This window comes from Glandiceps talaboti, chromosome 20 (genome assembly GCF_964340395.1).
Source record: "Glandiceps talaboti chromosome 20, keGlaTala1.1, whole genome shotgun sequence".
NCBI lineage: Eukaryota > Metazoa > Hemichordata > Enteropneusta > Spengelidae > Glandiceps > Glandiceps talaboti.
In genome coordinates, this window is record NC_135568.1 from 3,038,713 (window position 1) to 3,051,416 (window position 12,704).

The 12,704-nt window shown below is 36.1% G+C and overlaps 1 protein-coding gene across 2 annotated transcripts; it reads left to right on the forward strand.

Annotated features, from left to right (window-relative positions):
• Positions 1 to 3,783: 3,783 nt before the first annotated feature.
• LOC144450836 (uncharacterized) lies at positions 3,784 to 9,963 on the forward strand. Of its 2 annotated transcripts, XM_078141574.1 has the most exons (9): positions 3,784 to 3,878; positions 4,466 to 4,697; positions 4,966 to 5,123; positions 5,555 to 5,670; positions 5,964 to 6,223; positions 6,459 to 6,690; positions 6,799 to 6,848; positions 7,185 to 7,358; positions 8,697 to 9,963. In XM_078141574.1, the coding sequence occupies exons 1-9, from the start codon at positions 3,856 to 3,858 to the stop codon at positions 9,882 to 9,884; spliced, it is 2,433 nt and encodes an 810-aa protein (XP_077997700.1). In that variant the 5' UTR covers positions 3,784 to 3,855; the 3' UTR covers positions 9,885 to 9,963. The 2 variants fall into 2 exon arrangements, with proteins under 2 accessions (XP_077997700.1, XP_077997701.1); XM_078141575.1 differs by lacking the exon at positions 6,799 to 6,848 and having other exon boundaries at positions 6,583 to 6,690.
• Positions 9,964 to 12,704: the final 2,741 nt, after the last annotated feature.

Consider the following 12,704-nt stretch of genomic DNA (forward strand, 5'->3'; position numbering starts at 1 on the left):
TCTTTTCAAAAATGTAAACGATGACCCGTGATTTTAAACAACAAAAATAATATTTTTGAGGTGCATACTAGATTAATGTCAGCAACGTTATGCACTACCTTGTTGCAGACAACATACTATTCTGAAGAAAGTAAGTAGCAGTATGTGTGACGTCATAGAATATTGTTGTAAAGTTGACCAGGATACTCACTATAGTGTATTGAATGGTGTATACCGAGTCAAGTTTCAGGTAAGTTTGTATCACTGCTTATATCAATGTTTGCATGACAGCATCTTACATGTACATCCTTTGTCGTCGATATGGCATGCGACTTTGTCATTTGTACCTGCAGTGGTTGAAATCATCGCAAGAGTAATACAGGAAAGAATGTTCCGTTAAACGTACCACTTTGATGCGATTGGTGATACTAAATGAAGACTGAATACTCTTCGTGTTATTAATGTATGCCGAAAATAGGTGAATTTCGTTTTCAAAACTGGTTTTATCAAATTTCTGTATCATGCTTATGCTAGCGTCGTACACATTTATCACCAGTATATATAGTACAATCAGTTAACAGACTAAATACTTATAATATCAAATACAGCTACAAACAGTGTTCCATGTCATCCAAAACGAGTACGTTTCATATATTGTTTTCCCTAGGGTAACGAGAAGAAGGTTGCCGCCATCTTGGACGCCTACATCAGTCTTATCACTAAACCTGACTTTCAGACACACACAGATAAACGAACGCCGTTGGTTTATGTGGTTCAATACACATCTAGTTACGTGATGTAGGTTTATTTAAAAGATTGAACATACTTTCATATTTCGCTTGTATGTATGTATGTATGTATGTATGTATGTATGTATGTATGTATGTATATACATATATGTGTATGTATGTATGTATGTATGTATGTATGTATGTATGTTTGTATGTATGTATGTATGTATGTATGCATACATATGTGTGTATGTATGTATGTATGTATGTATGTATGTATGTAAAAGGATATTCACTGCATGTGTCTTCTTTTCAGTCTTCAGCGTATACAATAATTCGATGATTACATAATGTTAAAATAATTTTTTTCCATTTTGTTTCAGTGAATCTAATACTTTACATAAACATCTAGACCGTTTCATAGCAATCTGTGAGGAATGTTTGAAACATGATTTTATAGACGAGATTGGTGGTGTGAATATGTCATTTTGGGGTGAAGTACTAAATATGGTTATATTGCAGATAGTACTCTGGGTAAGTATTTCTATAACATATATTTGTATAAACAATTATTTCAAAGTGAACTTTGTATGTATGTATGTATGTATGTATGTATGTATGTATGTATGTATGAATGTATATATGTATGTATGTATGTATGTATGTGTGTATGTATGTATGTATGTGTGTATGTATGTATGTATGTATGTATGTAAGTATGTATGTATGTATGTATGTATGTATGTATGTATGTATGTATGTATGTATGTATGTATGTATGTATGTATGTATGTATGTATGTATGTACATTCATTATCCTTATTTATCTTATCATCTGCAATCTTGATAACCAACAGGCACCAGGGAAACAGAAAGTACATTTTATGCCCTACGTCATGAAATTATTATATTGTGATGTCGATGAATTAGAAGATACGGCACAGTCGGTATTTCCTTCGTTATCGATGAGTTCTGAAGTTACTTCCCCTTTCATAGATGAAATCATTGAGGCTTTTTTGAACGACAAACTATGTGTACTTCGTAAGTAATTGTGTCATTTATACGATCATTTAACATATACTAAGCAATACCTAACATAAAATATAGTACAGATGAATTAAAACTTTAAAATGTGGAGACTTTCTCCTGCACAAAAATACTCGGATAATTCCTAGCTCAGTCTCGGGACTTGAAGCTGGATACGCGCACAATGTTACATTTTATCTCACTATGTACACAAACAGTTTTGTGTTTGAATCTTCAGTGTTTCATTGAACAGTGACGTCACAACTTGAGATAATATGTATCTTTGCATATGCATGCGTGCTCTCAGTATCTGCCTTTTGCTTCACGCAATTTGTAGCACAACAACTTTGCACGAGATGTAAAAAACACTTCGTGTTATCTAATTGAAAGTCTATTGTCATTCTGGTTTGGGAGTAATAATTGTTTTCTATATTACTCTGAAGCTGGTATAAAGGCTGCATTCGGACAGAAAGATGAAAATATAATGGCTAGGTTTGATGAGATCGCAGACAAATTTGTTGAAGTGCCCGAGGGTGGACAACAGGCTGTCTATCAACTCTACTCCGAGGTTGCAAAGAAATACCCAGAAGTAAGTCACAGGCAACACATATGGATATTTACAAGATCTTAGAACTCGGATGATTTATTTTACTCCAAGGTTGCCAAAAATACAAATAAGTATGCCACAGACAAAGAAGCATATACATGTATGTAGAATGATATGTACTAACTCTATGATAAAAATATCCATAGCATAGGAAGTCAAGAGAAGTTACATAGGTTACATAGATGTAGAACTTGAACGTGTAACTAGTTTACGATGCCGAGAAACACTAACAAGTATGTCACAGACATAGATATATTTTGTTACTCTAGCATCACCCATGTTGAAATTTATCATGCCTTACATTAGATTACTCAAATTGCTACACACCTGAGCAAAAACAAACCTATCGTCTGCATTTTTGTAGTGATACCCACCCCATCCTTCCTTTAAATTCACATTTGTGATTACATGATATGCCTGATGTGTAACTCTTTCACGTATACACATTTATGTAGTTTAATATATGCCAAAGCTTAAATTCAAAGATATCTTCCTCAATATAATTGACAAATTATTTGAATGGCAAATCTCGTCCTTTTATTGCAGAGAGTATTACCATACAAAGACCAAATTATCGATGGATTGGAAGGGATATCAACGCAGTCATATGCTATGATGACATTAGTGTCTATAATACCAACTGATCCAAAACAATTTGTAGATGACGAACTAATTGATAAGATGCTAGCAATACTCGACGGCAATCCATATATGATATATTATACAGACCAAGCGATTGCTCTTATTGGTAGAATTAATAAGGTAGCTAAAAACATTATACTATTCCCGGGGAGACATCATTTATTATTTATCTAATATACTATTGAATGGTGATATATTTCTCTTTATCTTCAAGGAGAAGTTATTCATTCTCGTTTTCTGAGGCAGTTTGTTATTGATTTTGTTATTTGTAGTAATCCCATGCCACGTTACCCGTTGTATGTTGAACATGATAATGATAACTGAAGGGTTAATTGAAGTGACTGGCTCAGATCAGAGTCTACAAGTTACTGATTCGAGCCTCGCCACTTCTATTTATTTCTGAACTTGAACCATCAATGTAACAACGGTCAATCAAACTGCATAAGTAGGGGACCTGGTAGGATAGAGGAAAATTTCAATTTTATGCACCTCACTGGTTGCATGTATACTGTAATGAGGAGTCGTTGTACCTTTTTACTTCCATACAATAATTATTCATACATTGTTTTACTCTGCTCATACAGTTAGTCCTACACAATGTAACGTTCCTGTATTCTACATAAGCATATTTTGTTATACATCTTGTATGCCTTTTTCTTTTATTACAAGGAAAAGGCAGAGCAGAGTATGAAAATAATGGCGGATCAACTTAAAAACCCAACCTACGGCCAACAGGCCACAATGATTGTTATAGCCATGAAACAACTTGCCGGTAACGAATACATCGAAATCTTGACAAAGTATAAAGATCTCATTTTGTCGTTTCAAAATAGTCCAGTGCCTGGAATAAAACAACAAGTTCAGAGCGCAATGGATATAATCGAGGGACGAAGGTAAGAAGCTTCCAATTTCGATAAATTTGGCTGGATACTTATTTGTAGTAGTAGTAGTAGTAATAGTAGTAGTAGTAGTAGTAGTAGTAGTAGTAGTAGTAGTAGTAGTAGTACATATATGGACATGTGATTATTACACACATACCTGGAATTTCTTGCAACTAGTGGTGTATGAATCTGGTGCATCATATTCAGTGCAGTACAAAATATCTTTGCATATATATATGCAAATGAGCGCACGATCATTCTCTGAAGACGAAATCGTGCGAATGGCCAGACTAGCATTTCTTGCGAAAATTGCTTAGATACATTGACACTCGTGAGTCATTAGGTTGCCATGTTATGGGCTTATCAACAGCAGCCAATTGCAACAATTTGCAGAATCTTGAATGTCTTGAAAGCAGCAAACACTTTGTGACAAGCTTGTTTGTGTATCATTTTTAAGCAGCCAGGGCCCTACTCAAAGTTTCTTCGATTACCAAATCAAGCAAGAAAATATATGTTCCTGTGTTTCTCGTTATACATATTAATACTGGTGAAAACAGATTTTGAAAAAAGTGTTACATAATTTGATTTCTTTTTTTCAGTTTAGCAGCAGTTGCGGACCAGATTGAAGATATACAAGATGACGTAGACGATCTAGATGACCGTGTGACGACTACTGAAGGCAATGTACACAAACTGAACCAAACTGTAGAAGAACAACAGAATGATATCAAGACAGTCAAAGAAGATGTGAAAGAACAAGAAGAACGTATAGATCAACTTGAAGAGGTAGTAGATGAAACAGTTGAAAAAGTGGAAGAAATAGACCATAAGGTGATTTTATTTAATAATTTTACAGTAGATTTGTCAAAACTGTTCGAAGTAAATGTGTGTAAGAAATTATGCAATCGTAAATGGCTAGTTTTTCAATTCTGAGAAACGGTGTTACTTTATCTTTTAACGTATTGCCACCATCATATGGTGATCGACTACTATGTTGGTGGCAAGATTTACCAAATAGCAAAGACACGTGAACTCAATTTTTACTACATTCAGTTTTGATCTTGTTCCCTTCTCTGTTTTGTATTTGATGAATAAATAGACTCTCAGTGCTGCTCCAGCCTGGTCAAAAGATGTGTCTAACGTCCTGAATATAAACAGTGATTATGATTGGCGTTTTTTGGCAATACGACTTGGGTATGGCTCAGAGGATATCAGAAACTGGGCAACTGCGCATGACCCAACCATGTCCTTGCTAAGGTGGGTAGTAAGTGTCAATATGGTATAGATATTTTCACCGAACCCAGATCGATTAAGCCTTCATTTGATGATATCCCAATAGGCGAGAGGAAAGTTTGAAATCCATGGTATTTATATCGATGTAAGTTCAACAAAAGCATTTAGAAATATTTGTTTCTGGTCAATTATCATGTTGTGTACATTAATATTGATTTGTATGTAAATTTACTATAGCAAAGATTCTTACAACCTGCATAGCAGCTTATTACTGGCGTAAATGCTTGGTTAAACACGAAAACAATGAACATGCATAATATAATGGGTGCTCTATTTTTCGCATTCATCAAATAACTGTAACTTACTTGGTTTAAAGTGTATATTTTGTACTGCTATGAACTAGTAAGTAATATATAATATATTTGAGCTAATGAAACCGTCATGTAATTTTGTAGTGAATGGTATACAACACACAAAGGTGCTGATGCCACGTATGCTGTTCTGACGTCACTCAAAGAAATGGGAAGGAATGACTGTGTTGATATTATAGAGAGTGCATTAAAAGCGGCAGGTATTATCATTATATTCTGAATTATTTATTTCCAACTCTCTGCATCAATTCATCTCTCTTACATGTATATCATACACATCGTACTTTAACACAAGTACAAAGATAAAGAGTGTGACATGAGGAACAAAGAGCCAACCATGACAATTAGCGGGTGAGTTCCATCCTCTTTCAACTCTTTCAGAAGTATGAATCTATCCTTTATTTTGTCACATTATCATCACATCATACAGTAATGAAGTATGATAATGACGTCTCAATACAGTGTCAAAGAAATAATATTCGTTTTCATTCAGATGAGATGATACCACAAGCGCCACCAGAATTGACACACCCACCACCTGTATTTATCAGTTATCAATGGGATCACCAATCTGAAGTGAAAATACTGAAAGAGTATTTAGGTAAAGCCGGGTATGATTGCTGGATGGATATCGGACAAATGGGTGGAGGTGATCAACTCTATCAGAAAATTGATGAAGGACTTCGAGGAGCAAAAGTTGTCCTCTCCATGGTGACTAATAAATATGCACAATCTAAAAACTGCAATCACGAGGTAAGTCGTTTTCAGATTGTAGATTGATGAATATATAGAGGCACAATTATATCGAAGACAGGTATGAAGATAGCTTTGGGAATTTTTAAAGATAAATGAAAATGATAACATCTCATCTGTTTTAATATCAACTTTTGCTACTGACAGAAAATGATGAGGAGCATTTTATCGATTATTAATGTCTTATTTTCAATTTCCAAACACTATTTCATTTACTCTCTATTTCATCGAAAAGGTAAACCTTGCAAATCTATTGAACAAACCAATCATACCATTGCTATTAGAAGACGTTGAGTGGCCTCCCCCTGGACCAATGAGCGTTCTGTTCTCTCAGCTACTTTACATCAAATTTTGTGCAGGGAATGAACGTAAAGAGGGAGAACCATTTTGGCAAGATTCCAACTTTGCAGAGTTACTTGGTCAGATTAATATCCACGTGGCTCCAAACTCTGACAAAATACCTAATGGTAAGTTTTATGAATTCATGAAATTATATGACGTATTACACAAACCTGATATACTACTTCAGTGACAATAATTTGAGAATATAAAGTATTGTATGGTCATTTCAACAGGAGAATCAGTTGAAGAAGATACATCTCAAACAAGGGATCAGGTGGAAAAGGTCAGCAATACCCAATTATAAACAGTAAAGTGTTCAAGTATCTAAGTCAACAAGTCTTATTTACATACGAATAGGACATTTTGATAGGAAAAAAACAAAACAAATATTTTGTAAAGTTTAACTTAATGTAAAAAAATCTTGTTACATTGAAATACGTCTTATGTATTACAGACATACAGACAGGCAGGCTGGAGGACAGACAGACAGACAGACAGACAGACAGACAGACAGACAGACAGACAGACAGACAGACAGACAGACAGGCAGGCAGGCAGGCAGACAGAAAAATCTCTGACAAAATAATGCCAGAATGACGTATAATTGTTTTATCTTCAGATTATCAATGACTCCGAGGTGTTCATTTCATATCAATGGGACAAACAGCCACAAGTAAAGACACTGTATTCTCGTCTCACGTCACTGGGATACACCTGTTGGTTTGATGTTATGCAAATGGGAGGTGGTGATAACCTATATTCTCAAATTGAAAGGGGTATAAGGAAAGCAAAGGTAAGTCTAATGATGATACAAATGGATATCCAATAGTATTTATGCCCTTTATCTGTCATAATGTTGACACATTGTTTGACATGTACGGGATTAGCAGTCCTCTACCGGAGCTAATATTAAAGTTTGTGTAGCGGGTTATAATCAACTCCTTGTCTGAGTTGTTGCTGAAGTCTTATCAGTAATGGATAGTGTAAGACAAAGGGGGATTTAGAAGGTGTGAATTGGGTTGACCTTTGTAGTTCAAGTAAAACCAGTCCAGCAAAGTCAGAAACCATATGCCTGCACATGGAAGTATATGGGAAGCCTCCATGGTCTCAAGAATGAAATGCAAGAGGACCAAAATTACGAGGAGAACTTAATTACAGAGAAAAATAGTTGTGGAGTAAAAATAAGTCATACTACTGTACCATGAATGGAGTAGTGACTGCACAGTAAGGGTTTAAGGATGAAGGGCACAACTGTAACCATTCAAAAGAAACGGTAAACATTTAAAAAACGAATTTTACACAGATCTTCATATGAGCTACACTATAACATAAGACACGTCTCGTTGTTCCTATCAGGGCTTGTGAATGTTGCATGGCTTATTTGTTTCGCCGTGAACACTGCATGCTGTGTGTGTCCCCATCCGAATGTGTACACTTTTATCTCAGTATTATCATCACCTAGCCTGGCAAGGGGTGAGACAGTGTGTACTTTATCTTAATCTAGTCTAGCAAGGGTGAGATGGACTAATCCTGCTATCCTGTGAACTTGTCGGGCATAAGTACAATAGACACCGGTGGAAAGATAAACAACGCGGCTCCGCCTTGTTGTTTATCTTTCCACTGGTGTCTATTGTATACTTAGATACTATACCACCACATATATATGTAATACATACATACATACATACATACATACATACATACATACATACATACATACATACATACAGGCATACATACATACATACGCACGCACGCACGCACGCACGCACGCACGCACACACACACATACACACACACACACATACATACATACATACATACATACATACATACATACATACATACATACATACATACATACATACATACATACATACATACATACATACATACATGCAAAATGGATGAACACAACTCCATGGTCCACCAAAGGACAATATACTAGTATATAACACCGTTTCTCTGAGCAATATTGTCTACATTCTTTTTGTGTTTTGCATAATATCGAGTAATTCCATTCTGGATTCCTCAATACAAACTTTGATTAAGATATATTGATGTAATTGATTGACTCAAATTGGTTTATCATGTACAGTAATTAATCACACTTATTGATTGTCTATTGTAGGTGGTTATTTGCTGTTGTACTAGTAAATATGCCCTGTCTGTTAACTGTCGACGAGAAGTGAGTTCAGCCGATGCGTTGAAGAAGCCATTAATACCTGTCGTACTTGAGAACATGGCATGGCCGCCTGAAGGACCAATGGCCTTACCATTTACACAACTTTTATATATTGATTTCAGTAATGATGAAAGTCAGAAAAACTTTGATGATTCAAACTTTGAGGAATTACTGCAAAAACTTGGTAGTTATGTGCAACGTCCGGAAAATAATAACGGAAATACTAAATTGGATGAGTTCCAGGAAACCACGAACGAGGCTGAAGACAACTCCGTGCGAGATAATATTTCTGAATCCGTTATAACAACCAATTTGACCCTAAAGGAAGAACAAGCAACTGAAGATTCACCGAAAACAACTTTAAACAGGGATGAAGTGGATGAGGACAACTCCGTGCGAGATAATGTTTTTGAATCCAGCATGGCTGAATCAACAACAGAAACCCACTTGCCCCCAATGGAAGAACAAGCAACTGAAGATTCCCCGAAAATATCTTTAAATACCGAATTGGATGTATCACAGAAAACCGCGAACGAGGCTGAAGACGATTCTGAGAGAGGCAGTGCTTCTCAATCCAGTATGGTCGAATCGATAACAGAAACCACCTTGCCCCCAAAGGAAGAACAACCAACTGAAGATTCCCCGAAAATATCTTTAAATACTGAATTTGATGTATCACAGAAAACCGCGAACGAGGCTGAAGACGATTCTGAGCGAGGCACTGCTTCTCAATCTAGTATGACTGAATCGATAACAGAAGCTAAGTCGCCTCCAAAGGAAGAACAACCAACTGAAGATCCAATGATAACGTCATTGCCTAAAACGTCAGAGTCACCATTATCACCAGCAAGGAAACCATCCACGGAGTCAATAGTCGAGGAAAAAGATACCAAACCATCTGTTGAAAGTAAATCATCCGAGTCCCTGCAAACCAACTCAGCTGATTCAGCTGTTGAAGCTGTAATACTCCCAGACAAACAAACACCTCTACATGCTCAGAAAACAAAGTCAACTGAAACGACGGATGCACCATTGCCTGAAAATAAGACGCCCAAGTTGGAATCAAAAGTCAAGGTGCAGAAAGTTTCACAACCACCAGTTACAAAGCAATCGTGTGCGTGTATTATGTTATAAAAAGTCCAACTTATCATCCGTGCCAATGAACAATTGTTTATGTGCCATGCCACGTGTCTCTGAATGTCTACCAATATAGAAATTATATTAAGACAATAAATTAGTCAGATATATTGAGATGACGATTGTCAGAAATAAGCTTACTTTTGATTAATGTGAGCTTTATAATCTATTAGCAAAACATTTTTTTAAAGATGAAGTTATATTTTGTAAAAATCATATTCAATGTAATAGAGACTCTCGCATAGACTGGTAGTCACGTGACTGTGATTAACTGTCAGTACGTTGCATTTACGATTAAATAGCTTTATGAGATATGTCCGACCTGGGAATCGATCAAATATCTTGCGCCCTCATCGGTAATTTACGTCTTCTCGTCGTAGTACAACTGGTGACTTGGAGCCTTATCGATAACAATTGTGATATCTGCTCAGGTAATAAAACGTCTGTGCAAATAATTGTTATTTCGAAATAAGCCGACAAGTATAGAAAGTTGATTTAGTGTTCCAAAATAATGAAATGTAACCACTACGTCATTTACAGAGATTTGCAAGTTTGTATTACTTATTGATGAACTATTTTTAAAGAGACTGTTACATATCCTTGATGTTACCATTCTTGTATAAATTTCCTTACAAAAAAAAACTTATACAGTAACTCTGTTTATGGGGTTGATGAACTTGATATTGGTTTTCAGCTTATGAATGCTGTCAGGAGATGATTTTTCTGTTCAATAATTCTTGTAGATAACTCATTTTAGAGTGCTGACTGATTCAGTCAATGTGTAGAACCTGTTTTGATAGCAAGATAACAGGTGATTATGTTGAGCTCTTACCATTTACATATTGGTACATGGGCACCTGGTGTTTACAATTTAGTGTACGTTGACTGACCTAAGGGTTAAGTGAACTTTCAGTCACCAGGAAAATCTGCATACAACCAGTCAAGCATCTGTTGTTGTCACCGGTCAGACCAATCAGCTTATTAGAGGTCGCGGTAATGTCACCAAGTTGGCTATAAACATGTTTTGACAGTTTCTGCCATGTGGACTTTTTACAACAGGCTATAAAGGCCAGAAGTTATGAACTTTCAGTGTCACAACTGATTTACCCTGTAGCCAGTCTTATGCTACTTTGTAAACTGCTAGAATACAGCTATTGTGAGGACTCCAAGCTATCTACTAAGCCGAAGACTGTCATTTATTCAGCAAGTGCTCCATCACAACGATTCACTGTTTCTTTCTACTCAACGCGTCGCCAACTTCTGTGAAGTCTACAAGCAAGTCCCAAGCGTCGCTGCCAAGGTAGTCGCCGACGTTTACAAGTCAAGACAAGGGACTGTGCTCAACCAAGCTACTGTAGAATTTCTGTAAGTTGTGTAATTTTAGTTTTAGCAAAACTTTATCTCTGTAGTGTAAACTTTTGCTCATTTTAGTTTTCAGTAATAATAGGGCTTTGATCAAGTTTAAGTATATTTCACTGTGTATGTGTGCATCTTTCTCTATCACCATATTCCACCCTTCAACTTTTCGACCCGTTCCAAAGTAAGTCACAGTTGTGCCGTATTTTGGACCATCTTGTGACAAACGCCCTCAAACGACCATTCAATTACCACGTAAACTTCAAATTATTAAAGGGGGTTCTCATAATACTGATGATAACGAAGGACAGGACACAATATATGGGATTGAAAATGTAGACAACCCAGCACACTGCAATCATGATGTGTAACATAGAAGTTCACGCCCTAAGATCTTGTTATATTTAACACAGAGATTGGTTACTCGAAACACAAAACGCCTTCTGGAGCATTTTCTGGAGAAATGTATCATTCAGCACATGTACAAATGCATTATCAGTTATATGTAGTACTTTTTGAGAAAACGATACATGAAAGTATTTTTTCAGGATATATTATATTATTTTACTGTCAGTCAAAAATTAATTTAATTTGTAATTATGTAGCACAAATATGCGACCTTTGCTTTATGGAAATAAATAATGTTGTAAATTTCAATTACACATCTATACTAAATGTTCTTGTCTTTCCGTCATTCTGTTTTGGATTTTATAAGTAGTCGTCAACAACATGTTGTGTAATAATGACACAATCTACTGACCCACCACCCCCGACCAAATTTACTGGCCAGTCTCCTAACTATGATTCAAAATGTCAGCTCGACGTCAGGGACTACACAAAATTAGTTCCAGAATTTGACTGTGTATATGCAGTAAGAGTTATTGAAGCGTGTGAGTGATTAAAGATCATAAAGGTGAACAGGTGAAAGGCCGTACAACCTCAGTTGACCTTAAAAATTCCATTTGTCCTCGGCTTTTGTCATACTATACATAACGCAGTGGTTTTCCCCAAGTGGTGCACGTTATACTGAGTGAAGTACCCCGTATAGCTAGTAACATATATGCCCAGTAATTTACCAGGATTCCGAAACAAAATCGCTGTGTACATTATAAAAGTATACAATACCAGGGTTCCAAAATTTAGGCAAAACACTAGTCATACAGGTCTACAACAGTGCCCTGGCTGGCAGACGTGCAAACCAAACATATACCATATACAGTTGTATGTATGATGAAAGGGATGTGACGTCACCAAGGGTGACAAAGTCGATTCCATATATGGCATAGAATTCAGACGAAATCTTTGTGAGTTGGGGAATTCCAATGCAGACTGCTTTGTAGAGCTAAGTACAGAAACTCGAGAACCATAACACAATTTATTGCCCCTTTGTCGATTTTTTTTATACTAGCGATCAACAAATTTATATAACAGAAAAAAGACCATGGCAGTACGACATGCATA

What these genes read in the sequence shown, in the direction of transcription:
- LOC144450836 (XM_078141574.1), top strand. Translation starts at nt 3,856, where the DNA reads ATGGATATAATCGAGGGACGAAG. An exon ending in CAAGGGATCAGGTGGAAAAG is followed by an intron (nt 6,849 to 7,184) that starts GTCAGCAATACC and finishes TTTTATCTTCAG; the next exon opens with ATTATCAATGACTCCGAGGT. An exon ending in GGGGTATAAGGAAAGCAAAG is followed by an intron (nt 7,359 to 8,696) that starts GTAAGTCTAATG and finishes TGTCTATTGTAG; the next exon opens with GTGGTTATTTGCTGTTGTAC.